This window comes from Mya arenaria, chromosome 2, assembly GCF_026914265.1.
Source record: "Mya arenaria isolate MELC-2E11 chromosome 2, ASM2691426v1".
In the NCBI taxonomy this organism is placed as follows: Eukaryota; Metazoa; Mollusca; class Bivalvia; order Myida; family Myidae; genus Mya; species Mya arenaria.
In genome coordinates, this window is record NC_069123.1 from 5,996,711 (window position 1) to 6,023,798 (window position 27,088).

Consider the following 27,088-nt stretch of genomic DNA (forward strand, 5'->3'; position numbering starts at 1 on the left):
CTATTAAGTACTGGATGACCAGTGGAAGTACCAAGTTGATGTTCTCCGCCTGCAATGACCCGTTATTCATGCTGACACAATACAAACACTAACAAGATAAACAATTGCCATTTATATTGTTTTGCGATGATTTGCTATCCGAATAAACCCAAAGATGTGGCGTTCATCGGATGATAACGGCAATTTGCCGAAAGGCAGTTTATTAAAGGAATGGAAGTTTAGTTGTAAATATTGTCCCTTATGATAATCCCTAATAGTCATTACTAAATTACCAGGATTTTGACTCGAATATGAGTAGCAGGTAACTGTCTATGGATACGCTTGTATAGTTTTTTGTTTAGAGTCTTGATCCAGTTTTGCTTGGAGCTCACGGCTAATATTAACTACTACATGCCAGGGTATTCCCCGAAGATGATAAGGAGGTAGCATTCTATGTAGACGCCAGTATATTGACCTCTAGTTTTGATCGAGCTAATATAAACTATCACCTGTCAGGGTATTCCCCCGAACGTGATAAGGAGGTAGCTGTCTATGTAGACGCCTGTATATTGACCTCTAGCACTTCAGAATGGTAATTGATTATTATTCATGCGAAATTTGCCAGAAACTTTAAACATGCTTTAATTTTGTAATCTTCATGGTAGTTCTAACAGTAAGTTCACTTTCAATCGAATTGTGCACTTCCTTATGTCAAATACAATTGTTATTTTTTGCCCTTCACAACCTTCTTAGCACGCAAATTTTGATTTCCTCTATGACGGTTATTCGATAAAGTAGATGGTTTTGAGACTGGAACAATTATTCAGGAGCGTTCATTTATCGTGTGGCACCAATCTTTGATTAAAAAGCAGAGTAATAGACCTAAATGCAATCTTAATAATACTGTTGGAAGTTCAAACATTCATTTTAAAAAGAAACACACACATAGTTTGATGCTATTCAAATCAGAACTTTCAGTACAATCATACATGCATTATTCCCATAAAACCACAATTTCATTTCCTCAAATCCTCAAATTGAAGAAAATCTCTCAAAATGTAACTTCACCAATTGATCGGGATAAGGAGTCTTAGGGTCAAATAACTAGATACTAGATCAGCTTTCCACCGTCATGGCTAAGATATATTTATTTAAAAGTCTTTCTTTCGGAGACGTTTAACCCTACATTGACCATACATTCAAAAAACAGCACATTCGAGTACTGACTAAGACCTGGACATAACTTGGTTTATACAAAAGTTGTTTTCGTCTGTAATTTCTTTTGAAAGAAAGCATGTATTCGAACATTCGGCTTCAAAGTTCAAGAAAACGTTTAAAGAACAGAATAACCATTTTTCTAATAAACGGTAAGTTGATAAATATCCAATACATCTTTATTTAAGCTAATGCAACTTTTTAATTTTCAATCTATTTTTTGGCAACATTTTCTGGTTCAGAAGTGACAAGTTTAGTTTTGATCAAGGGGAAGTAACTACAAATATTTTAAAAGTAGTTCTTAAAGTTTATATTTTCACTGTTGTTATTTCAAGAATAAAGCTCCATATTTCATCCAAAAGCATAAACAAAAACTGATTATTTCAAGCTAAGACAGATATCATGCATTTATATTAATAATGTTTGAAACATCTTTTCAACATAATATGTAAGTTTAGTACAGTATAAGGCATTCCGAAGCCTATTATATTATATTTATAAGCTTTAATAAATTTACAATTAAAGTGAATGGCCAGTGCAAAAATGAGATATATGTGTATGTATTTGTGTTAACGTATGCGACGAAAAATACACTTATAAAAAAGAATAAAAAAAGATCTCTATTTTATGAGACTTTCGACAAAATCAATTTTAGTTGCTTCAAAAATTTCATGACATTAACTTTTTTAAACACAAAGGTTTCTTTATAAGGCGTTGGTTATAATTCTTCTATATACGGCGACGCTCAATCATTCCCAACAATAGCGTAATGACCAGGGTTGCCCTCATTGATTCAAATAAATTGCTCCTTTCTTAGTTGATTTCCCATCGGTTAACATCGCAACAGGGAAATCGCATCGAGAAAGCTACCAAATTCAGAGCCATTTCAATAAATTTTCTATAAAATAATGGCTATTCAAATGGTGTATGATCCCTTCATTGGCTTGTTTGACGTGTGTGCGTTCAACTCCTTGCAAATGCATTTGTAGTTTTACTGAAAAAGCAGGCACCAATATCACGAAAATACTTAAATCTAAATCTACATGTATATCTCAACTCATTTTACCATAAACTGTATTATCAAAAGTTTTTAAAAAACCATATTTGTTTTTACACCTTTTAAGAGCGCATTCTATCATGGCATATGTTGATTAAAACATTCTGTCAAGATTTCAACTAACAGCCAAAATATTGATTGGACACAATCCATTTTTGAAAAAAAAATACTCAAGTATTTTTTATGTCTAGGATCATTTTTCCTTTGATATATCGATATTTTTTCTTATCAACACAATCCATTAAAATACGTTTTCATAAATTATAATAACATGCAAGGTTTTGGATCATACTATGCTTTTATTTGGTATAATGAATTGAGTCTGAGATTGAGATTTGACTTACGTATTTTTCTAATATTGAGGCAACGTCAATTGTTAATTGTCAGACATAGAGGACAATCATCTTCTGGCTCATTTCTTTAGTTTCAAAATGCATATTACGCTTTGAAAGCAGTGTTGTTTCTTGGTGTTCCATATAATATCGACATTTTACAACAACTGCAATACAGTTATTGAAACCAGGTGCTAATCAAAACTTGTGTAAGTATTAAAACCTATCACATTCATTTTTATGTCAATTAATGTTGACAAACATGTTTTTGAATGGAGTGAATATGACTATAAGACACCCCAACAAGTATTGAAAACTGTTTCCCGCGATGTGATTTATGACTGGTTGTCAAGGGTTACCACGAATGTTGAGACACACAAAAGCTTCGTCTTTGCCCGGAAACAGGTTGCAAATTACAGATACAAATTCATATTTCTGTCTACAATACCAAAAGTTATTGCCGTTACCAGACAGGCATTCCAGGTAATGGTTTACATTCTCGAAGTTTTCAGGATCGATAATATCTATTTATTCGAGCAGCTTTAACATTACACACAAACATAACGAAAAGATCGACTGCAACTCTTTCCACACGAAGCACACGATGACATTATTTCAAAATTGGATAAAATAACATTAAATAAGTTGAATGTAGTATTGTGTATGATATAGAGATAAACCATTTACACCACAGTTTAAACAATGGCGTAATGATTTCTTTGAGATAACACTTGGCTCCCTTCGGTTCTCGGAGAGGCGTTAATCGTGCTTCATCGGTGGTACATGCCTCATGCTCTTAAGTTTCAATACGATTGATGACGATAACCCTACAGTGAGAATACGAATGCTTGCGGTTATCCGACGGTGGCAATACGAATGGCGGTTATCCAATAGTGGGAATACGAATGCTTGTGATTATCCAAAGATGGAAATACGAATGCGTGCGATTATCCAACGGTGGGAATACGAATGCGTGCGATTATCAAACGGTGGGAATACGAATGCCCATTAATGGATGTGCGACCTTCATTCCATTCTTTAATTGGATATATGAAAAGACAATATAATGCTTATAGTATTGTTTTACATATAAACCACTTCATAATAGAATGTCCTGATTTTTTTTTATCTGAGAAAGAAAAAAACGTTAATAAAATCTTCTGTTACACTTATGTAATTTGAAAGCATTTAAAACTCAATATATACTACATTTTTAACAAATTTGAACTCAATGTATACTTTTGTATTTCATAAACATTGTCTGCTAAATTTAGATATTTTGAAATATTATGAAGAATTTTATTTAAAGTTCAACTCATTTTATTGTCTTTTTTATTGATGACAAAATGTTTTTAAAAAAGTGTTTAAAAAAACTAAAAGAAAAACAAATGCTGTTTCAATTAATTTATGGAGCAGTACCATGCACATGATATATTGTGTGAGGATTTCCTCAGGGAGATAGGGAAGATTTATGGCTAAGTGACTAAACAGCTAAATGGACAGTCGAGCATTTGTTTTTTTATTTATTTCAATGTAAATATTTAATGAATTATTGTATTATCATGTGTTTCAAGTATGTATATTTTGTATGTATAACATATTTTTTGTCTGTTATATTTTTAGTCTTAATATATTCTTGATTTTTAAAAGAAATTTCAAAATAAATTGTTTACTGTTGTAGTTATTTTCTTAAAAAGGTGAGAAAATAAGGGGTTGAAAAGCCCTTCGTTTATTAGGGGTTGAAAAGTCTTTGTTTAAGGTGGGGTTGAAAAGTCTTAGCACATTTAGGGGTTGAAATGACAAAGGGGTTGAAAAGTCTTTGATTTCACAAATGACAAAGGAGTTGAAAAGTCTGACAGCCATCGGAAACAGTTTATCAACTGACGTCACAATAACGCGGAGATAGATCAACCACTTGAAATCACTTTTAAACGCAACATTGAAATACTAATGGCTACAATACATTTAACATAAATTATCATAAATAAACACTTTTTAAAATGTTAATTTATTTTACGAGACCTGCTTACACAATACAAAAACTAACAAGATAAACAATTTCCATGTATATTGTTAAGCGACGTTTCGCGATCCGATCATACCCGAAGATGTTGCGTTCATAGGCCCTTCTCAATATTTATGCATGCTTAACATTCCATTCTCAGAACGAGGCTCAGATGGGTCAGATGTAAACATTGGTCACTGATATCAATGACTACTTTAGGATAAGTAGTGTTTCCAAGTAATTGTGTGCAGATTTCTAATTATCATTGTTGTGTATTACAACTGTAATGTTGAAGAATCAGCTTTCACAAATTTAAAAAAAAATATTATAAGAAAACAATGGATGGTGAAAGTGAGAAAAGATACAGGCTAAGACTTCCAGGTAAGCACTTGCATTAATAACATATAGCAAATACTTTGACTGTTTGAGTTTAATGCAATTGAGGATATTGTCTTTGACAATATGTATTAGCTGGCTTTCCCAGATGATAAATATGACAAAGAAAATCTTTAAAATATGTGCCATTTCTTTAAACTAGAATGATAATGTTTGTAGAGTTACTGTACATACGTAACCAAACTTGGTTCTTTTCTCCCGCAGGTTTCAAAGACAACCGTTGTATATTCCAAGCATTTAAAGACAGAGGGTTTTATGAGATGGACACCTTCAAAGGCACACGAGCTAAGGAAGAAACAGTTCCTAACGTTTCTGACTGGATTGAGGGAACTACACCAATAATATTGCTGACAAGAAAGCCCACTGCCACATAATAGCCCCAAATTCAACTCTATCTATTTTTATTGATATAAACAAACGGCAGTCTGTAAAATGTTTTGCAATTGTTTGCTTCTTTTATAAACACCAACCTTTTTCTTTCTTTATCAAACTATGAATTAAAATCATGCACTTGAACTTCAACATTCAATACGTTCTAGTATTCAAGAAGTGAGTATTTATAACTGCAACACTGGTTGACAAAATCACTATTATTTCAGAATACAATTCGTAGATGATGGTTATGCAACATTGGCATCAGATATTCAGCCTGGTTGTAGCAGTGAGGACATTATCACAGCTACCTATACACATTGATTTAAACATATTTCATTATTTTGTTTGTTTATATAATCATCGAAAGTTCACATTAAATACAATTTAACTTTACATAATGATCAACAGAGAGATATTAATGACATGCTGAAATACTACTGACAATCTAATGAACTCATATACAGGATATTTAATATGATATGTAATTAATGTTTCTAACATTTTATCGATGTGTAGAACCATCCCCATCTATTCACTTTTCAGTTATGGTCGTCGGGCGATGTGAAAATAGCTTAATAAATTTATTGAAAAAGAACATGTGAACTTTTTCACATTTCCCCACAAACCTGTATTAAAGTATATGGTTTCAATGCCGTTTTCACGCCAGACGAAAGAGCCATGTCCACAGCAAACGTTTAGGGCTATGGCGCATTCACACTCTACATTCACACGTGAGCCAAGTTCTTTCTCCTTTAATTCTACCTTAAATTAAAATAACGATATAGTGAGTCTATTGCTAAAGTAAAATTCAGATTTATAGCATTACGCTTGTAATATATATTAAACATTTTTAGTGCTCAGTTGTTTTTATTTTAATATTTCTACATGTACACTTAAACTACCTGGCAATAATATGGACCTTTAGACTTTCTTCTTGATTTGTGACAACTTCCAGTTTCCTTACATACTGACTCAGGAGGCTAAAATGAAAGAAAGATGATAATCGCAATTGCCGAAAGGAAAAGGAATGGAAGTTTAGTTGTAAATATTGTCCCTTATGATATGCGTCATAGTCATTTCTTACTTGCCTGGATATTCACTCGAATATGAGGAGCAGGTAATTATCTATGGAGAAGCCTATATATTTTTTGTTTAGAGTCTTGATCCAGTTTTGCTTGGAGATCACGGCTAATTAAAACCACTAAATGCCAGGGTATTCCCCCGAAGATGAGGAGAGGTAGCTGTCTATGTAGACGCCTGTATATTTCCTTCTAGTTTTGATCAAGCTAATATCAACTATTACCTGTCAGGGTATTCCCCCGAAGATAAGGAGCAGGTAGCTGTCTATGTAGGCGCCTGCATATTTGACGTCTAGAGTCTTCATCCAGTTTTGCGTGGCGTTCACCTGGATGCTACATATATAGTGGAAAATATTGAGACATGTTTCAATTATAAGTAAGCAAGTTGGAATTGATAGACTCATATGTTTTTGATATTACAATGTACATCTTGGACTACTGGTAAGTTGTTGCCGAATACAAACTTAATAAAGTCTCAACCCAATGAAATTAAGGTTATAGTATGCGTTCCTATCTTGGTGAATGAAAACAGAATGTGCAACATGCTGCTAACTTCTTCTAAATCTCATAAATTATCTTACAGTTAACAAATAAAATACCGACCTGATCAATGCGTACACATTCATTCTAGTTGTGCCTTAAAGACAAACAAATATTTTTTCTTAGAAAATTTATATATTGTTACCGGGGAAGATATAAACCACGAATCGTTTGTAACAGACGGATCGATACGTGCCTTATTAGCCTTCCGAAGGAATCTTTGTAAAGCAAATCAGATGAATTTGTCTTTACACGTATGAATCGCTACCACTTCAGAATGGTAATTGATTATCATTCATGCGAAATTTGCCAGAAACTTTAAACATGCTTTGGGTTGTAATTTCCACGATAGTTCTAACAGTAAGTTCACTTTCGACCGAATTTGTGCATATCCTTTTATGAAATAAAGTTGTGTGTTTTTTCGCCCTTCATATTCTTCTGAGCACGCCAATTCTGATTTCCTCTATGACGGTTATTCGATAAAGTGGATGGTTTTGAGACTGGACCTAATATTCAGGAGCGTTTATTTATCATGTGGCACCAATATTTGATTAAAAAGTAGATTAATAGACCTAAATGCAATACTACTGTTGGAAGTTCAAACATTCATTTAAAAAAGAAACACACTCATAGTTTGATGTTATTCAAATCGGACTGTTCAGTACAATCAAACATGCTCTATTCCCGTAAAACCTCAATTTCATTTCCTCAAATCCTAGAGAATATATCTCAAAATGTAATTTCACCAATTGGTCGGAATAAGGAGTTTAGGGTTAAATAACTAGATACTTATAAGCTTTCCTCCATCATGGCTGAGATATATTTAATTGAACGTCTTTCCTTCGGAGACGTTTTACCCTACATTGACCATACATTCAAAAATAGCACATTCGAGTACTGACTGAGACCTGGACATAACTTGGTTTATACAAAAGTTGTTTTCGTCTGTAATTTGTTTTGTAAGAAAGCATATATTCGAACATTCGGCTTCAAAGTTCAAGAAAACTTTTGAGGAACAGAATAACCATTTTTCTAATAAAGTGTTAGTTGATAAATTTCCAATATATTTTCATTTAAGCTAATGCAACTTTTTAATTTTCAAACTATTTTTTGGCAACAATTTCTGGTTCAGAAGTGACGTGTTTAGTTTTGATCAAGGGGAAGTTACTACAGAGATTTTAAAGGACGTTCTTAAAGTTGATATTTTCACTGTTGTTATTTCACTAATAAATCTCCATATTTCATCCAAAAGCATGAAAGAAAACTGATTGTTCCAAGCTAAGACATAAATCATGAGTTTATATTAATAATGTTTGACAAATCTTTTCAACAAAATATGTGTACTAAGTACAATATAAGGCATTCAATAGCCTATAGATTCATAAGGTTTAATTACTGATATACAATTAAAGTAAATGGGCAGTGCTAAAATGAGATAAATGTATACGTAATTGAGTTAACGTATGCCATGAAATAAAGCCTTATAAAAAAGAAGAAGAAGAAAAAAGATCTCTATTTTATGAAATGTTCGACAAAATCATCTCAGTTGCTTAAAAAATTCCAAGACATTTACTTTTTTAAATACAAAGGTCATAATTCTTCTATATACGGCGTCATTGAATCATTCCCAACAATAGCGTAATGGACAGGATTGCCCTTATTGATTTTTATAAATTGCTCCTTTCTTTGTTGATTTCCCATCGGTTAACATCGCAACAGGAAAATCGCATCGAGAAAAGCTACCAAATTCAGAGCCATTTCAATAAATTATCCATAAAATGATGGCTGAATGGTGTATGATCCCTTCTTTGGCTTGTTTGACGTGTGTGCGTTCAACTCCCTGTAAACGCATTTGTATTTTTACCGAGGAAGCAGGCACCAATATCTCGAAAATACTTTAATCAAATCTTAATCTCAATCTTAACCCTTTTTACCATATATAATCAAAAGTTATTAAAAATCATATATGTTTTTTCACCTTTTATGAGTGCATTCTCTCAAAGAATAGGTTGATTAAAACATTTGCTCAAGATTCCCGTTAAAAATTATTATACAGCCAAAATATTGTTTGAACACAATCCATTATTTTTTTAACAATTACTCAAGTATATGTTTAGCTCTAGAATCATTATTCCTCTGAAATATCAACATTCTTTTCTTATCAACACAATCCATTAAAAAGTACGTTTTCAAAAAGTATAATAACATGCAAGATTTTGAATCATTTAATGTTTTTTTGTGGTATAATGAGTTGAGTCTGAGATTGATATTTGACTTAAGTATTTGCCTTATATTGGGGCAACGTCAAATGTTAATTGTCAAACATAGAATACAATCATCATCTGGATAATAACTTTAGTTTCTAAATGCATGCTACGCTACAAATATTGTTGTATCTTTATACAATTACAATCTCAATTGGTGTTCCATATAACATCGACATTTCTCAACAACTACATTACAAGTACTGAAATCAGGTGCTTTTGTGTTAGTGATATAAACCCGTTACATTCATTGTTATGTTAATAAATGTTGACGAATATGTTTTCGAATGGATTCAATAGGACTATAGGACACCCCAACAAGAATTGAAAACTGTTCCCCGCAATGTGATTTATTACTGATTGTCCAGGGTTACCACGAATGTTGAGACACGCAACAGCTTCGTCTATACCCGGAAACAGTTCGCAAATTACAGAAACAGATCCATATTTTTGTCTACAAAACCTAAAGTTATTGCCATTACCAGACAGGCATTCCAGGTAATGGTCGTTCCATTCTCCAAGTTTTCAGGATCAATTATATCTATTTATTTAAGCAGCTTTAACATAACACAAACATAGCAAAATGACCGACTGCAACTCTTTCCACACAAAGCACGATACCATCACTTTAAAATTGGATAAAGTCACATTAAATAATTTTATTGTCTTTCCTATAGAGATATGCCATTTAAACCACATTATATACGGTAACGGAATAATTCCTTTGGAAATAACACTTGGCTCCAACTTTCACGATTCAAGTTCCGACTTCCCTCGACTTGTCGGAGAGGCGTTAATTGTGATTCATCGGGGGTTCTTGTCCCAAGCTTTAAGTTTCAATACGAATACTGAAGATGGAAATACGAGCCTTGGCGATTATCCAACGGTTGGAATACGAATGCTTGCGGTTATCCAACGGTGGGAATACGGCCGCTTGCTATTATCCAACGGTGTGAATATGAATGCTTGCAATTATCCAACGGTGGAAATACGAATGCTTGCGGTTATCCAACGGTGGGAATACGAATGCTTGCGGTTATCCAACGGTGGGAATACGAAAGCTCGCAATTACCCAACGTAGGGAATACGAGCGTTTGCAATTATCCAACAGTCGAAATACGAATGCTTGCTATTATCCAACGGTGGGAATACGAATGCGTGCGATTATCCAACGGTGAGAATACGAATGTTTGCAATTATCCAACGGTGGGAATACGAATGCTCGCAATTATCAAACGGTGGGAATACGAATGCTTGCAATTATTCAACAGTGGGAATACGAATGTTTGCAATTATTCAACAGTGGGAATACGAATGCTTAAGATTATCCAACGGTGGGAATATGAATGCTTGCGATTATCCATCGGTGGGAATACGAATGCTTGCAATTATTCAACAGTGGGAATACGAATGTTTGCAATTATCCAACGGTGGGAATACGAATGCTTGCGATTATCCATCGGTGGGAATACGAATGCTTGCGATTATCCATCGGTGGGAATACGAATGCTTGCGATTATCCACGGTGGGAATACGAATGTTTGCGATATCCAACCGTGGGAATACGAATGCTAGCGATTATCCAACGGTGGGAATACGAATGCTTGCGATTATCCAACGGTGGGAAATTCGAGTGCTTGCGATTATCCAACGGTGGGAATACGAATGTTTGCGATTATCCAACAGTGGGAATACGAATGCTTGCGGTGATTCAACGACGGGATTTTTTCTATGTCCGATTTAGTTAAGACTGCAGTATCATTTGACTACGTTTTGAAAAAAAATCAAAGCACATTGGAGAAGAATCACGACGGACATATTTTTTGCTAAATTGTCATGACTGTTCCCGATTCATAAGGTGTAGCTTAGCCAAATTAATTGGATACAGTCACGCCTTTATGAATTCACAAGCACTTACATTTTGAAATCGTGGGCAATCGGGGTAGAAGTGAGAGCCTGGCTTAAAACAAAATACGTAAAAGGAAAACTGTTTTTTTTTCTTTCGTTTATTGAAACGTTTCTACTGAAATAATGATATAACAATAACGACCATGGTGTACTTCTATATATATTTCTTCTAACTAACTTTGAATGTATTATACAATAAAAGAAACTGAGAAGTGGATATTTCAATCACAAAAAATATGACCATTAAAAATGGAATGTTAGTATTATCTGGTATGTTAATAAACACGTGTTTTTCATACAAATGCAACTCTCTAGAGGGATATTTATATTCATGACAATGCATATCAAAATGTAACTATATATCTACATGCAAAATAATTTGCATTATACTACAAAAAGATATGTTTCCTAAATGACGAAATATAAGCATGTTTATGTAAGAATGGCCGATTTTTTTCAATTGTTAATACACATTTACTCTTTGGTTTTCAAATGTGAGCACTTAAAATTGATATCGAAAATACACAAAACTCATAATAATGAACAGATCAATAACACTACTATAAAACAACATACATACATGTTTTTATAAATGTAATGTATGTTACAGCATACAATATTTCTCAAAAAGTCTTAGGCCTATCAAGATCTTATGTCGTTGAGCAAACTACTAAAAGTTGAGTTTACATAACAAAAGACAGTTCACTATGGTTATCATAAAGATAAGCTCCTTTAAAGCTGCACTCTCACATATTGAACGTTTTGACAACTTTTTTTATTTTTTGTCTTGGAACGAGTCAGTGAATGTCTCAGATATTAACTTACTTCTAATTCAAATCTAAAAGTTTCACAAATCAATTTCATAAAAAGTTTAAAGGGGCAAGACCTCAGATGATACAATTGCAAGAAAAAAGAACATTGTCAAAAACTTACATAAAATTGACATAGTTGTGTATAACACATTGAAATTTTACTTTCTGATTGATCAAATCGCTAACGACACATGCATCTTTCGCATTTTTGCGCATTTTTCCAAAGCGAAATTTTCTAGGGTTGTTTTCTACGTAAATTCCAGTAATTTTAAAAATAGCGTCGGTATATTTATTTGTTCTCATAAACAGATTTAAATATTTAAACTGGGAAACCATAATGCGCTATTTTTAAACGGGGAAACACAGTTGAGACACCAACATGATTGTTGCATTTAATATTTAAACCGGTCTCCTACTAGCTCGCATTGACCATTCTAGGCTTGTTTTGAGGAAATACAGTACTTTTGGACCATCTGGTGTCTAGCTCCTTTAACAACAAACTATGAGCACCTTGCATATTCTCAAATGTAACGTGATACTTATAAATACATCAATAACACATTACAGCTAAAACTCGCTATTTCGAAGTCGCTGGGACCTCGGAAAATACTTCGAGAAAACGAACAATCGATATAATCGAAACATAAAAAGTGTATAGCTTAACCCAAAACATTCGATTTTTTTCGAAATAACCAATATCGAGAATAGAGTTAAATATTACGAGACTCGACTGTTTTACGTGTTTCTCAGACAATCAAATTGGAATACTCGAAAAATATTTTATCAGGAGTTTATATGGGGTTTGCTAAATCATCATATGTACAAAGTTTCATACCAATGTCCTCAAAGATGTTCATTTTTGGACCGAAGGTTAATGTTTTAGCTCGACGACGACGCGGAAGATATGAAGACACAATGGCTATGACAATAACGCAACTTTGAAAAATAAACGAGTCCAGACGTTAGAAGGGACTCGAAAAAAAACGGGAAAAATATTACAAATAATATTTTTGTCTTCAAAGGTTGCCAAATATGTAATGTATGTCGGAGTATAGTTCATTATTTATATATGATTTATGTACGAGGGGCGATCCAGAATTACGTCGACTTCTTAAATATTTTCTATATTTTTCGTTTAAATCATTTAAAAATTCATGAATATCTTATTAAAAGTGTTCTGCATAGACGATAAGAATTTTAGGTTTGTAAATTGAATGAGTATTGAAAAATTACGGGTTTCAAAATGACATGAACGCACGGTCGGCGCACCGTCTAAAATGTACATTTACAGAAAAATATGCATCTTTCACAACATGCTTTTCTTCCACGTTTATCTATGAGATTCCGCCAAAATTCAGTCATTATACCGGATATGTTATATGTATTGTATATGAAGTTTCTATGTTGTATGTGCAACGATATTTGAATTATTAAAAAAGTCCACGTAATTCTGGATCAACCCTCGTATGTTCATATAGTTTACACATTTGTTATCAGCTAGCATATACATTGCGTAATGGAGCAATCAGAGAACTTGCTTATCCGTGGGTCGGATTCATTACAAGTATACCAATATTTGGCTCACAGTGTTAAAATCATTTATAGGTACTTCAAATATGAAATCTAAAAATACTAATGCATATTGAGTAAGGTTAAGATGAGGAATCACGTGACCTAGAGGGGTTCTCACATTGGTCACCACGGTACACAACCGATGTAAACAAATAGTTAAGTGACGATAATTTCTAAATAACTTTTTTGACAGAAAAAAAATGTGAAAATATTTTTTAGTCTACAAAACACTAGGCTATTTTCTGCTTCTATACGTGTGAAGTATTTAGATTTGCTTGTATTTCAATGATGCAATTCTTGTCCAAAATTTTAACTTTACGACATTTTGTAGAATGATGCAACGCTGAAAGTTTGCATCATTAATATACATATCTATGCTAAATAATGGGTGTAAAATAACCTTAATTAAAAGCTGAGGTCACAAACATAATACACATATCATAAATGGTACATTGATTGATTGATTGATTATTTATTGATTTATTTATTTAGAAAGTCATGATTGATTGCAGTTTTACTGTTTTTCTCTGAACTACTATTGATGCGTTTCCTTACAATTTAACACAGCAACCATCGTAACTTATAAATATAAAAAGTATATACCAGGTTGGAAAAAATATATTGTCTATGAATACTATAATCATGTAGATAGCATTGAAAGAAGAAGGTAAACCGATTAACGCATTTTTGAAAATAAGACCGAAGGTTACAACGAACGCACCACTGGGTATCATAAGAATTTTAGTAAGGTTTTAGTCAGGTTTTAGAAGGGACAGGGTGCTGCAGAAAAGGAACAGGGTGCTGAGGTAAAAAAGGGGCACATTTTATCGGGCAGTTAATAATTAAAGCATTATGAATTTCATAGCAAATGTTAGAAATTGAGCTTATTTGAAGCAATATTAGGTTTCAACTACTAAAAATGTAACGTTTGTTTGAATTCATAATCATATTAAAAGTTTTAATCCAAACAAAAGAGACAAAAGAAATATTTGATTTTCTTAAGCATTTTATTCTATGAAATCAGGAGGGTGCACATTTCGATCTTCACGAGGGCAGAATCATGAGAAGGGTGCTTCCAATAAAAGACTGGATGCAGCATCCTCCAGACCCCCTCTAGCTAAAGCCCTAATTTTAGTAAATGTGAATGGAAACTTAACTCAAAGTTAAACTCGTAAATTAAAACAAAAACATTTAATGTGTTAGGTTTGAAATACATATTCTAACAACGAATATGAAATGGAAAATTTGATCGTGTGTTAATATAGGGTTAATAGACCTTTTTGAGGTCGTTACCATCTGCAAAGGCCCCCAAAATGGTTTACAGCCCGAGTGCGTAGTACGAGGGTTGTAAACTATTTTAAGGGCCTCTGCAGATGGTAACTACCGAAAAAGGTGTATTATCGCTATTATTGCATAAAATACACACCATGAGAAGCGTTTGTGTTTAAAAAGGCTGTTAAATGTCACGAAAATGCAAAAACAGTAAGTTCAAAATAACCTCTATAACAGGTCTTTGTGTGACTTCATGAGTGATGTCATTGAGAAAGTTTTACATTAAGCTCGATTCGGGCCGCAACATAACTCGGCAGTTGCATTTTGTTTTGATGCCATTTTTTGCAGTGTTCATTCGTTTGGAAAGTGTTGTTTTTTTTATTACTGGGATTATTTACACACAATATATATTGGGTAATCAATTAATTACCGATACAGTCCTACTTTAACCATTATTTGTTTTGTTAACTAAGCCTGAAAATTTTGTAAACATGTTCTTGATAAAATGTACAGCATCTTCAGCATCAGAGAAAAATCTATCTGATATTTCTTTGTTCATTGCATACGACGTAATGGAATCGTGTCCATATAAGTCGTATGTTGTGAATAAAATCGACAGAAATAACTAAAGTTCGGAGGAGAAAGTAGTTTAAGACATAATTTAGTGCTTTTAAGGGAAACAAATAAGTCAAAACAACTGCAGAAAGAACTATCTAGTAAACATATCAGCTTGCCAGGAAAAGACAACTTAGCAGAAAATATGTAAGTTATATGTGGTTTATTACATGTGTGATATTTGTATGCAGCTATATATGCTAAAATATGTTTTTGTGCAAAAGTTTGCATCGTTGACCCACATTCGGTCAGAAACCAGGTCGCTCAGCCTCCATTGGTATGATGCGGGCCCTGATAGCTCATATGTAAAACAAAAAACCGGGCATTAACGGCACGTGAATTTACTAAATATTGCACGTTTTCTACCGATAACGCCCGGGTTTTTGCGTTTTAATACACCACGATAACGGACCGAAAACACACATTTTATGCTATAATAAGGTGTTTACAATGTCTGTTCTTCATGCGTCAAGATGAGTTAAGTAAAATATCATCCAACTATTAAAACGTAAGTCACATAAAAACTTTAAACAGTTTGAATGATGCAATGTTTTATATTAAGCAATTCAAAGAATATACTCCTTTTACTTGTTGCGGTTGGTCGTACATAAATATGAATAATATTTTATACGTTCACAATAGTGGTGAGGTTTTATGAAAACAACTAGAGTATGAACGTGTTTGTATATACATTGCCTTCATTTATTTCTCCTGTTCTAAAAGTAGTAATTATGAAAACTATGTAATGATTCTTCGTTTACAATACACGTATGTCATTATTCATATCTAGTGTCTATGAATCTAAAACTAAAGTCTAAATTATTTTCCATCTGGTGCGTATTCGCCTGACTTCAAGTTTACGTCATTCTTAACTTGCAACAGATCATCAGAGGAGAACTTCAGTGCAGGATTTATTTTTCCATTTTTCTCATCCACCGGCGTCATGGCGGAGATATCGCTGTGCTCTGTGAATCGTAGTGAAATTGCTTCATCAGGGGAACTTACCACGCACATGAAAATATCCATCCGCGCAGAAAGTATTCCATGCTCAAATATGTATTTTGTCAAATACGAGAAAATCAGAATGCAACTGAGTGTGATCAACATGCTCAACGTCTTATACGGAAACAATTGACCATCTTCCTCATTGTAGAACGGGTACTTTATCAACACGGGAATGCCAAGAGCCGTTTCACCACCAGCCAGGCGGAAGAATAATCCGATTATGTAGCCCGCCAGTGAGCCGTAGGTGTTACTCCAGCGGACGTAGATGACACACAGGAGCTGAGGGAAGAGAACAACGTAGACGAGGTCGGAGCAAAGAAACCAGAGAAGATAAATGGAGTCCACAACGATACCCATCATGGTGGCCAGGAAGCCCACACCGAATATCGCAATACGCATCACCCACAGGATTTCATTCTCAGAGGCCTGAAAAACATACTCAGTTACTTACGTCATTTACTGACGTCATTGTAGTGATTACAAATGGTACGACAACTTTAATGTTTAATCACTTTAGTTGATTTAAAGTACAAAAGTATTTTACCCAAGTCAGTGTGTGTATACCACGTGATTAATTGCGTCATAAATGCTACGTCGGAAGGCAATAATTTGTTTCGAATGAAGACTTTAAACAAAGATAACTTCACGATTTCTTCACCTTTTTAAATGAAACATTTTTTACCAAAGTTTGATTAAGAGTTTAATTTTTTAAAACACTGCGACAAACCTTTTCACAATACGGCCGTCTGACGGAGCACTGTCAAAGCATTATTTTGGAAACAGGTTTGTCGAAGTGATTGATGAAACTAATAACCTTATTAAACTTCGGTAATAAAACGAAGGCGGGGCTCTTTAAGCGGCATAGACTGCCCTTTGTTTTATTTAAAATGGTGTAGTAAAAGAAAAGTTATCTTTGATTAAAGTCATTCTTTTAAGCAAAATGTTGCCTTCCGACGTCGCATACATGACGTAATTTATCATGTGGTATACACATACTGCAAGTTCCCTCTTTAAAGTGACAATCGTGTTTAAAATCAATACATACACATTTATATATCGTATATTTTGAGTGATTAACCTTTAACTAATTACTAAATATTGCATTTATGGAAAATATTTATTACTAATAACAAGATTGTTCCTGTATATTTAATAGCTGAAAACGCACAGATATTAAAAGACCGGGGGTTTTAAAAGATTTACAGTGATCAACTATCGTCTCATAAAGTAGAAATACCGTGTTTTCTGCACATTTCTTTCAAACTGAACACGATATCCTTCATAAGATATTAATCGTTTTCGGTAAATTAAAAAAAGGATTGTAAATGTGGTACATCTTATTTGGATGTAAGAGTGCATCTTTAAAGCATAACATAGAAAAGAGGATATATGGAATCGAATTCTAGGAAAGAAGTGGTATTTAATATTTACACTGCCACTATTATGTTTCAGTGAAACTGCATTTTTTATAGAATAATACCGACACATAAATACTTCTTTCAAAGCAAACTCACAAACTTATTTCAATTCTGATCTGAATGTACAGAATAGTGTTTTGTTGCAGTTTTTGAGCAATTTTGTGGTCCAAACGTGACAAACGTCATGCCAGTGTAAACTTAATGTCACAAACAAAAACGATGGAGATGCAGAAAAACATACACGATGTCATGAAAAGTAAAAATAATTTGGTATACGCGACTTTGTTGAAAAACAATTGGCACACGTGGTGGTCGAGCTTTGATAAAGCTATTGAACAGAAACGTATAGAATTCAACCATATTTTTATTGCGGAAGCACTCATTTTTTCAACTCACATTCGAAAATTTACTAATTTAAAATCATATAAAGAGAAATTGATGTAAAATATTTTTGTCGTACAATTTGATAAAGCTGTTGAACAGGCACGTATTCAAGTTAACTAGATTTGTATGGTGAAAACACCCATTCTCCCCCCTCGAATTTGAAAATTCACTCATTTAAAATCATTTAAAGAGGATTTATGCAAATAATTTCTTTGTCGTTCTATTTGCCCTTTTTAAATGTTTTTTTTTTGACAACTCAATTTCAGCTGTCGGCTCATAAGGTAGAAATACCGTGTATTCTGCACCTTTCTTTCAATTTAAACACGGTATCCTTCATAAGAACCATTATTTTCGATATTTATCTATCCTTTTCGGTAAATTAAAACAATCGAATTTATTGTGGTACATTTTATTTGGAAGTAAGATTGCAACTCTAAGCAGCGTAAGGTTAAAGACTAAGATAATCTTGAGGAAACTGGCTCCGAATTTCAGGCCGAAGTCAGCGGGTGCACAAAGTTCATACATTATAAGAAACATATTTTTTTTTATTTATTCTGGTAAAAATAATGAGCTTTATTCTTACTAATATAAATATTATTAACTTTACTACATTGCTTAATCCAATTTATAAAATAGCATATGTAATGTTCTAGAGGGTGCTAATATTGAAGTGTAACCCTTTTGTTAATATTTGCCTCTTTTGTTCGCGGAACTTGTCTTGTCTGTCGTATTGATATTTTTTTTCATATCGAAGACCTATGTTAATTGAATAGCTGCCAAAGTAGGATTAATATCACGGAGCCATTCGGAGCTCCTCTTCCATTTTCCATCAAAAAAAACCTCGGATGCATATGGACGGTTTACAGTGTCAGAAATCTTCACTTTTAACTACACTGCAAGTAGATCGCGTAGAAATTCATTTTAGCAGTGAAACTTAATGACTTTACCCTTGGGAATCTCAATTATCTATGCAAAAAAACGCTTCAATGGCAATCAGTCTAAACGTGGATATACAAAATACACGTTAAAACTATTCAATTAACTAAAACTATTATATTTAAAAAAATCGAAAAACTTCTTCTGATGTACCTGCATACATCAGAGGTTGTTTTCGATGGGAAATGACCGAGGAGTTCCGAATTATCGTGGAGCTTCATTCCGTATATGAAGGAGTTTAACAACATGATCGGAAAATTAACTAGACAATTAATTAAACTACTTAAAGTTTATCTCTTTTGTGGGGAGCCAACACTTATAGTTCTGAGATTAAGACATATGTGGACATCCATAGAAAAGAATAGGTTATTCAACTGGTTTCACTAATTGTTCACTAATCTACATTCCCAGAAAATGTGTTCCATTCTATTTTAGATATCTTAAATACTTTCAAAATCAACATATGTGTCAGCAAAAAACACATTTCAATTGACTCACCTTCTGCCTGAAGATTAGCTTGTAGACATTTCTGGCGAACATGGCGCTTGCGGAGAGGATAGACGAGTCGGCAGACGACATGACGGCAGCGGAGACGGCCCCCAGCCCGATGAAAGCGACGGCCTGGGGCGTCAGGTACTGGAGCACCAGTGGAAGCACCAGGTTGTAGTCCTCCGCCTGCAATGACCCGTTAATCAGGCGTCCAGAGTCGAAGTACCTGGTGGAGTTCCAGTCTGGAAGAAATTAAAGTACTAAAAATAGCTACGAGACTTATTGGTATATATAAGTTCGATGTATTACCTAGTTTAAAATAATCCCGGCCCCAATTTCTCGAAACTTCTTAAGCCTCTTATAAAAGGATTAAGCTAAGCTCACTGTTTTTATTTCTCTATAATTTACGTTATATGTACTTCTTTAAAATAATTTACACTTTAAACAGGACATATCTTTATGATAATCACAATTTACCAATTTTTATTTGATCAAAATCAAAGTATGTATTTTGGCTAATTGAAATAAGCTAACCTTTAGAAGTTTCGAGAAATTGGAGCCTGTTTGTCAAAGATCAGTGAAATGTTACATGTTGTAAGAGCTTGATGACAACAGATATAAAAGCGCCACACGCGGACCTCCCACCTTGTCTGTTATTTTCTAACTCAGTTCTTTTTTAATAAAACCACAGTTATGTGCCCTTTTCACATGGGTTAACTGTCACCTGTAATACGTTATTTTTTTGTTTCATGTGTATAACTTTTTTGTTACCTTTAAGTTAAAACCCAGGTCAAGGAGTTTGCATTGCAAGTTAATTTGAAAAAGGAAAATATGAGTTGGTTATTGTAAGATGTATTCCATCAAGTTTTACTATTTTCTTTTCATAAAACAGAGCAAATAACAGCCAACACAAAAATCTCAATGCCATTACAATCTAGTGTAAATTTACTTTGTATGTCAATGTTGTTTTTGTTGGCAGCATGTACCGACAGCGTTTTTCCATATAAGTTTGATTGGAATGAACTCCTGCTTATGGTTTCATATGACCTGTGAACATTTAGTGATATATAACCTTAAGTATTCGTTTTTCTATAGGTTTTTAAAGGGTACTCTCCTACCAACAATCTACCATGATCTTGAATAAAATAACCATGAATTACTGCAGTTTAACAATATCTGATATTAAGGCATTTCGAGATTTTCTGACATTGCTTAACTGCAATAATTCATATTTTTTATGCAAAATCGTTAGAAATGACCAATTCGATAAATCTGAGGAGTTTTTTTTAGATAAAATGTCACTAGACTATTACACGTCATATGACACCAAAGCAGAAGTTCATTCCATTCAAACTACTGCGCGATTTCAGCAACTGCTCCACTGTTGTTCTTACGTGTGGTGATAGAGAAGGCTTCTCTTGGTTTGGACTTAACTTCTGTTCTTACCTGTGACTGTTGCGATGGCTCCAATCAGTACAGACGGGATTGACATGACCACGCAACCAAACGCCGCCACATAGGATAGCAATTGGGCGTTACGTACCGAGCTGGCGGACAACACCCGCTGAAAGTATACCTGAAATAACAAATAGAAATCACAGCGATTATTACATTTTAACTGTTATGTTAAACTTACGTGACAAAACGTCTTCTCTCATTTTCTTTTTTATAGGGAAAATCAATGAGTTGCCCTGCTTTGTGATAATGATAATCGGTGTTCAGACATATTATTTGCGAAGCATACTCATCTGAATGTAAAAATGCATTAGTTGTACTCAGTTTGTTTCCAAAACAGTACATTCTCCATCAAGCAAACTGTATCTCAACAACTATAACTGTAAGATCGTGTCACCTTAAAAGGCCATCAGTACTTATTTCTACCTTTCTTGGACTAATGGATTCCTGCTTAATGGCATATATACGAAATCGACAGTCGACAGTCTCAATGATTTCCAAAGTCCCTAGAAGAATATAAACCTTACAAAACAATTTGTATTTGAAATCGACTTTTAAATAAGCATCATCCTGCCATAGTACTCATCCGAACTAAAAACCTCTTTATCAACAATGAATTTCCACGAAGATGAGGAGCAGGTAGCCGTCTATGTAGACGCCTGTATATTTGCCGTCTAGTTTTGATCAAGCTAAAATAAAACATAACCTGTCAGGGTATTCCCCCACAGATGATGAGGAGGTAGCTGTCACTGTAGACGCCTGTATATTTGCCGTCTAGTTTTGATCAAGCTAAAATAAAACATAACCTGCCAGGGTATTCCCCCACAGATGATGAGGAGGTAGCTGTCACTGTAGACGCCTGTATATTTGCCGTCTAGTTTTGATCAAGCTAAAATAAAACATAACCTGCCAGGGTATTCCACCGAAGATGAGGAGAAGTTAGCTGTCTATGTAGACGCAAGTATATTTACCGTCTAGTTTTGATCAAGCTAATATAAACAACTACCTGCCAGAGTATTCCCCCACAGAAGATGTGGAGGAGGTAGCTGTCACTGTAAACGCTTGTATATTTACCGTCTAGTTTTGATCCAAATCATATAAACCACTTCCTGTCAGGGTATTCCCCCCACAGGTAAAGGGGAGGTAGCTATCTAAGTAGACGCTTGTATATATGACGTCTAGTTTTGATCAAGCTTATATAAACTACTACCTGCCAGGGTATTCCCCCGAAGATAAGGAGCAGGTAGCTGTCAATGTAGACGCCTGCATATTTGCCGTCTAGAGTCTTGATCCAGTTTTGCGTGGCGTTAACCTGGATGCTACCCACGGCTTCGTTCGAGAACGCGAACGGGATTGATATCCACTGTATTGTATAATGGCAAAATGTTAAGACAAGTTTCAATTGTAAGTAATCAAGCTGAATTTGTTAAACTAGCTTTCTCGATTTACTAGATGGAAGATAGCGTGTTAAGGGAATGTCAACAATAGTCCATGGCCTATTTCAAACCATGTTCAATTATTATATTCATCTTTTTGCAAGGCAATTTTTTTGATTACTGGCAAACATGTCAGACAGTGAAAGGTAAGGTTTAACTAAATTAACCATTTTTAAATATTAACTTGGTAAATGGAACAGAATATGCAACATGCTGTTATCTTCCTTTACAATTATTTAATTATCTTACGAGCCAACAAAGTCATCTTAAATATCGACCTTCCAAATGCATTCTATTTGTGTATTAAAGACAGACAAATTATTTTTCTTAGAAAATTGATCAATTCTTTCCGGGAAAAAGATATAAATCACCAATCATTTGTAACAGACTGATCGATAAGTGCCTTATTAACTTTCGAAGGAATCTATATAAAACAAATCAGGACATTTTGTCTTAACACGTATGAATCACTATCTCTTCAGCACTGTAATTGATTAATATTCCTCCGAATTTTGGCCAGAAATTTCAAACAAGCTTTGGGTATAATTTGCATCATAATCTTAACATGAAATTCACTTTCGATCGAATCTGTGCATTTTCTTATGTCAATTACATCTGTGTTTTTTTTGCCCTTCACTGAGCCTCCTTTAAAGCAGATAAAATTTGTTTTCCACTAAGGCATTTGTTGGATGAAATAAATCGTTCGGAGACTGGAACAATTCTAATGAAGCGTTTATTAAGCACCAATTATTCATTAAATTGAATATAAATATATATTCATTTAGTCTTAATATTACAGTTGGCTGAAAATGGTATTTAAAAAAGAAGCACTCACATAGCTTGATTGTATGCCAATCTGAATGTTCAGTACAATCAAACATGCACAATTCTCGTAAAACCTCAATTTTATTTTTCTACAGATACAGCCTATCCCTAGTATCAAATTATATTGCAGACAAAAGCAGAAATGTTTCCACAACAAATGTAAAGAGTAAGACGTCTAAGAGTCAATGCACTTCATATTAATAAGCAGGCGAACATCTTTTAAAGTGATCTTTTCTGAAACATTTTACCAAACAATGACACACATTCCAAAATAGCGCATGCGTGTCCTACATGAATATATTAAAAAATGGGGGTTTTTTTATTCTGAGATTATACTGAGGCTTAAATAAACAAGTTATAAACAAAACTCAGACCTAGTCTTCGGTAAGGTGGAGATTTTTATTTGGATAAACAAACCTGACACCTACCAGTCCTAGCTTATATATAGACATTAAAAGTACTAAACACCAGATGATACAATAGCAAGAATAGAAGGAAATCATAAAATTGCCATCGCTGTGTCCAACGCAATGAATCTTACTTGTTGATGTATCCCATCGCTTACGACAAGGCATTTCAGCGCATTTTATTTTTCAATTTACTGGGTTTGTCTAACACGTAAATCTCAGTAAGTTTGAAAATAGCGTCGGTATATTTATCTGTACTCACAAACATATATTACTTACACAGGGAAACCATTAGGCGCTATTTTTTATCGGAGAAGCGCAGATTAGGTAGCAACATGGGTGTTGCGTGTATTCATTTAATTATGCCAAAAGATGTATTATCGGCCTCTTACTAACTCGCATTGACAATTCTAGGCTTGTTTTGAGGAAATACTGTATCTGCCGATTTGGACCATCTGGTGTCTAGACCCTGTAAATTGGTATTTTTAACCAAAACTTAACTCCTAGAAATACCAATAAGACTGAGACATTAATAAGTATTAACAAGAGTAAGGCCTTTTTCTCCTAAGGGGGACAAACACTCTGGTATAAACTAAACTAACACCTACCAATCCCACAAATATGCATATAAGCTGTACGACATCTGTGTACGCGACGCTGTACAAGCCCCCAAAGAGCGTGTAGAACACGGCAATACATGCCGATATTATGATGGAGATCTTGGTATCTAACTCCAGGATCACAGACAATGTGGCCCCTGTAAGAAATTGAAGAATACTTTAAATATCAAAGTCAATTGTATGTTCGTTGCAATTTTGTTTGAAGTATAATTTAAAAGTCCACATCAAAACGCTTCCATTTGTTGGCTGTATTTTGAGTGTCCGAAGGGTGTCTCTTCCCGACAATTGTAGGGCTTTAGCCAGATTTTAAAAAGCACATGTTGCTTCAGTCAAGGGGCAGGGTGCTAAGGGCGTCATTTGTCGGACTGCAGAGAATGAATTTCACAGAAGATGCAACGAATTGTGTTTAAAGTGAAGTGATATAAGGTTTCATCTGCCAAGTATGTTCATGTTGTATGTGCACTATTTATAATCATACTATAGGTTTGAATCAAACCATAAGAACTATTTTATCAACTTAAGCATTTTCTATGAAGACAGGAGGGTGCTCATACTGGTCTCCATGAGGGCAAAAGGGTGCTACCGAACACGGACAGGGTGCAGCAGCCTTCCCTAACTCATCAGCTAACACCCTAATATTGGCATACGCTTACTTTCAATTGATTGCTTATATGCTTATTTTTCTTCTTATTTTGTAAGTATGCAATAAATAAACACTATTAAAAACACCTTTGTTCCTGAAAGATATTGCTAATTTTTATTTTGAATAAGATGCATCTCATCCAGAGAAAACTGTGACACAATACGGAAAACTTCAAACGTTAAAATTGTTGATTTTTCTGTGGTTTTGAATGAATAGACATTCGAAGGAAGTATTTAAACATAATTATATGAACTTATTTGAGGAATGGAAGTTTTAAACAGTTGAATTGAGCTGCATGAACACATATTTCGATGATGCAAAATAATTTATCTAAATAACTTGTGCAATTACCTAGAGCAGCTAGGATAGCTGCAGACCAGAATACCTCGCCCAACAGGGCTGGAATGTAGAGCAGGCCTCCCATTCTCTCACCGTACTTCTGGGAGAAAGGGTCAAGCATCGTCACATAACCCTGGGAACGCATCTTCTTAGCGAAGAAAAACCCACCTGCGAGGAAAGACGCATAATGATTGTTTAGATTTAAAAAAAATCACTCTCATGGTTGCCATTGGTTCTTTATTGTGTCAAAAACTAAGGACCCAAAATGAGACGTACCGCGCGAGTCTGTGGTGTAGTTTTCCATATGTTGCTGATTTTGACTTCGTAATAATAGTTAAAAGATGCACTCCTACTTCCAAATAAGATGAACCACAGTTAATACAATTGGATTAATTTACCAAAACGGATACATTGATATGGCAAACACTGGTTATAATGAAGGATACCGTGTTTAATTTGAAAGAAAGGTGCAGAAAACAAGATATTTCTACATAATGTGATGATAGTTAATCACTGTAAAGCTTTTCGTAACCACCAGTCATTTAATATCGTTCTGCGTTTTAAGCTATTAAATACACGGGTACAATCTTCTAATCAGTAATTAATATTTTCCACAAATGCATTATTAAGTAAGAAGTAAAAGGATTATCACTCCAAATTGATGTTTGTTATACATATGTAGGTATGTATTTATTTTAAATTCGAGTATAACTTTCACTATGAGCATGTTCCATTTTGCACAAGTTCTTGAAGATAAATTCCTTGTGGTACAAAAGTTTGCACATTAAATTGCAGGGAATGCTATTTAAAAGCTTAAAACATTATATCTAAATATTTCAGCTAGTAAGAAAACACACATAAGTAGTTTTCTCACCGAGGAGGAGGGAACAGGCGTAACCAAAGGGCGCCTGGCACCACACGAACCCATCACGTGCTATGTACTCCGCTGTTCCGTTGATAAAACCTCCGCCCACCCATGTAGCTGAAATATGAAAAACAAACGTTATATTTTTTTTAAAGTTTTATGTCATGGAAAAACGTGACAAAATTGCAAACGGACGCGAACACTTGTTCTTGGTTCTAACTCCATCAAGGGACATGATTTTAAAATGCATAGCTAGTATGATAGGCCATGTTTCACATCAGGCCATTTCCATTATATATAATTTTCATGTTTCCAAGTTTCATGCGAATATCTTTAAATGAAACGACATCTCACGACATTGGAGCCGAGAGACTCGCTTTTAAAAAGCACTTAAAATACAAACATTAATATATCAATAACTCATATTTGCAATGTTAGCACAAATCGACTTTGAACCAGAACCCCACGAAGCAGAACATTGAATGTTAACACATATGTTATGTTTGTTATATGCCAGCAATTAATTATTCGCATAATGCTAACATCCAGGACAGCGTGCGATGAAATTGACGACGAAATACCTCGACATTTTACTTCGAAGAACTGACTTGCTAAGATGACATGCGTTTATGAATATTTAATTCTGTTTGGAGCATCTTAAAATAGTATATATGTCTGCATTTCAAAAGAGTATAGATATATAATGTTTAATTAAAATGCAATTGAAGTAAATGGGCTTTGCAAAAAAATAAGATACATTTGTAAACGTTAAATCCATCCGAAATCGCCTCTTAAAATATCACAAAGAGCTCTGTAATTTCTTTGATACGTTCGATGTAAACATC

The 27,088-nt window shown here is 34.1% G+C and overlaps 1 protein-coding gene across 1 annotated transcript in view; it reads right to left on the reverse strand.

The window, feature by feature from the left end:
- Positions 1 to 11,297: 11,297 nt before the first annotated feature.
- The window catches only part of LOC128218177 (high-affinity choline transporter 1-like), an 84,424-nt gene continuing 68,633 nt past the window's right edge, over positions 11,298 to 27,088 (reverse strand). The window contains exons 4-10 of the mRNA XM_052925761.1: positions 26,253 to 26,360; positions 25,391 to 25,546; positions 24,385 to 24,533; positions 22,319 to 22,471; positions 21,100 to 21,229; positions 19,663 to 19,895; positions 11,298 to 16,852 (exon numbers count right to left, since the gene is read on the reverse strand). Coding sequence (XP_052781721.1) covers positions 16,241 to 16,852; positions 19,663 to 19,895; positions 21,100 to 21,229; positions 22,319 to 22,471; positions 24,385 to 24,533; positions 25,391 to 25,546; positions 26,253 to 26,360 — 1,541 coding nt within the window. The 3' untranslated portion in view covers positions 11,298 to 16,240. The remainder of the gene's footprint in view (positions 16,853 to 19,662; positions 19,896 to 21,099; positions 21,230 to 22,318; positions 22,472 to 24,384; positions 24,534 to 25,390; positions 25,547 to 26,252; positions 26,361 to 27,088) is intronic.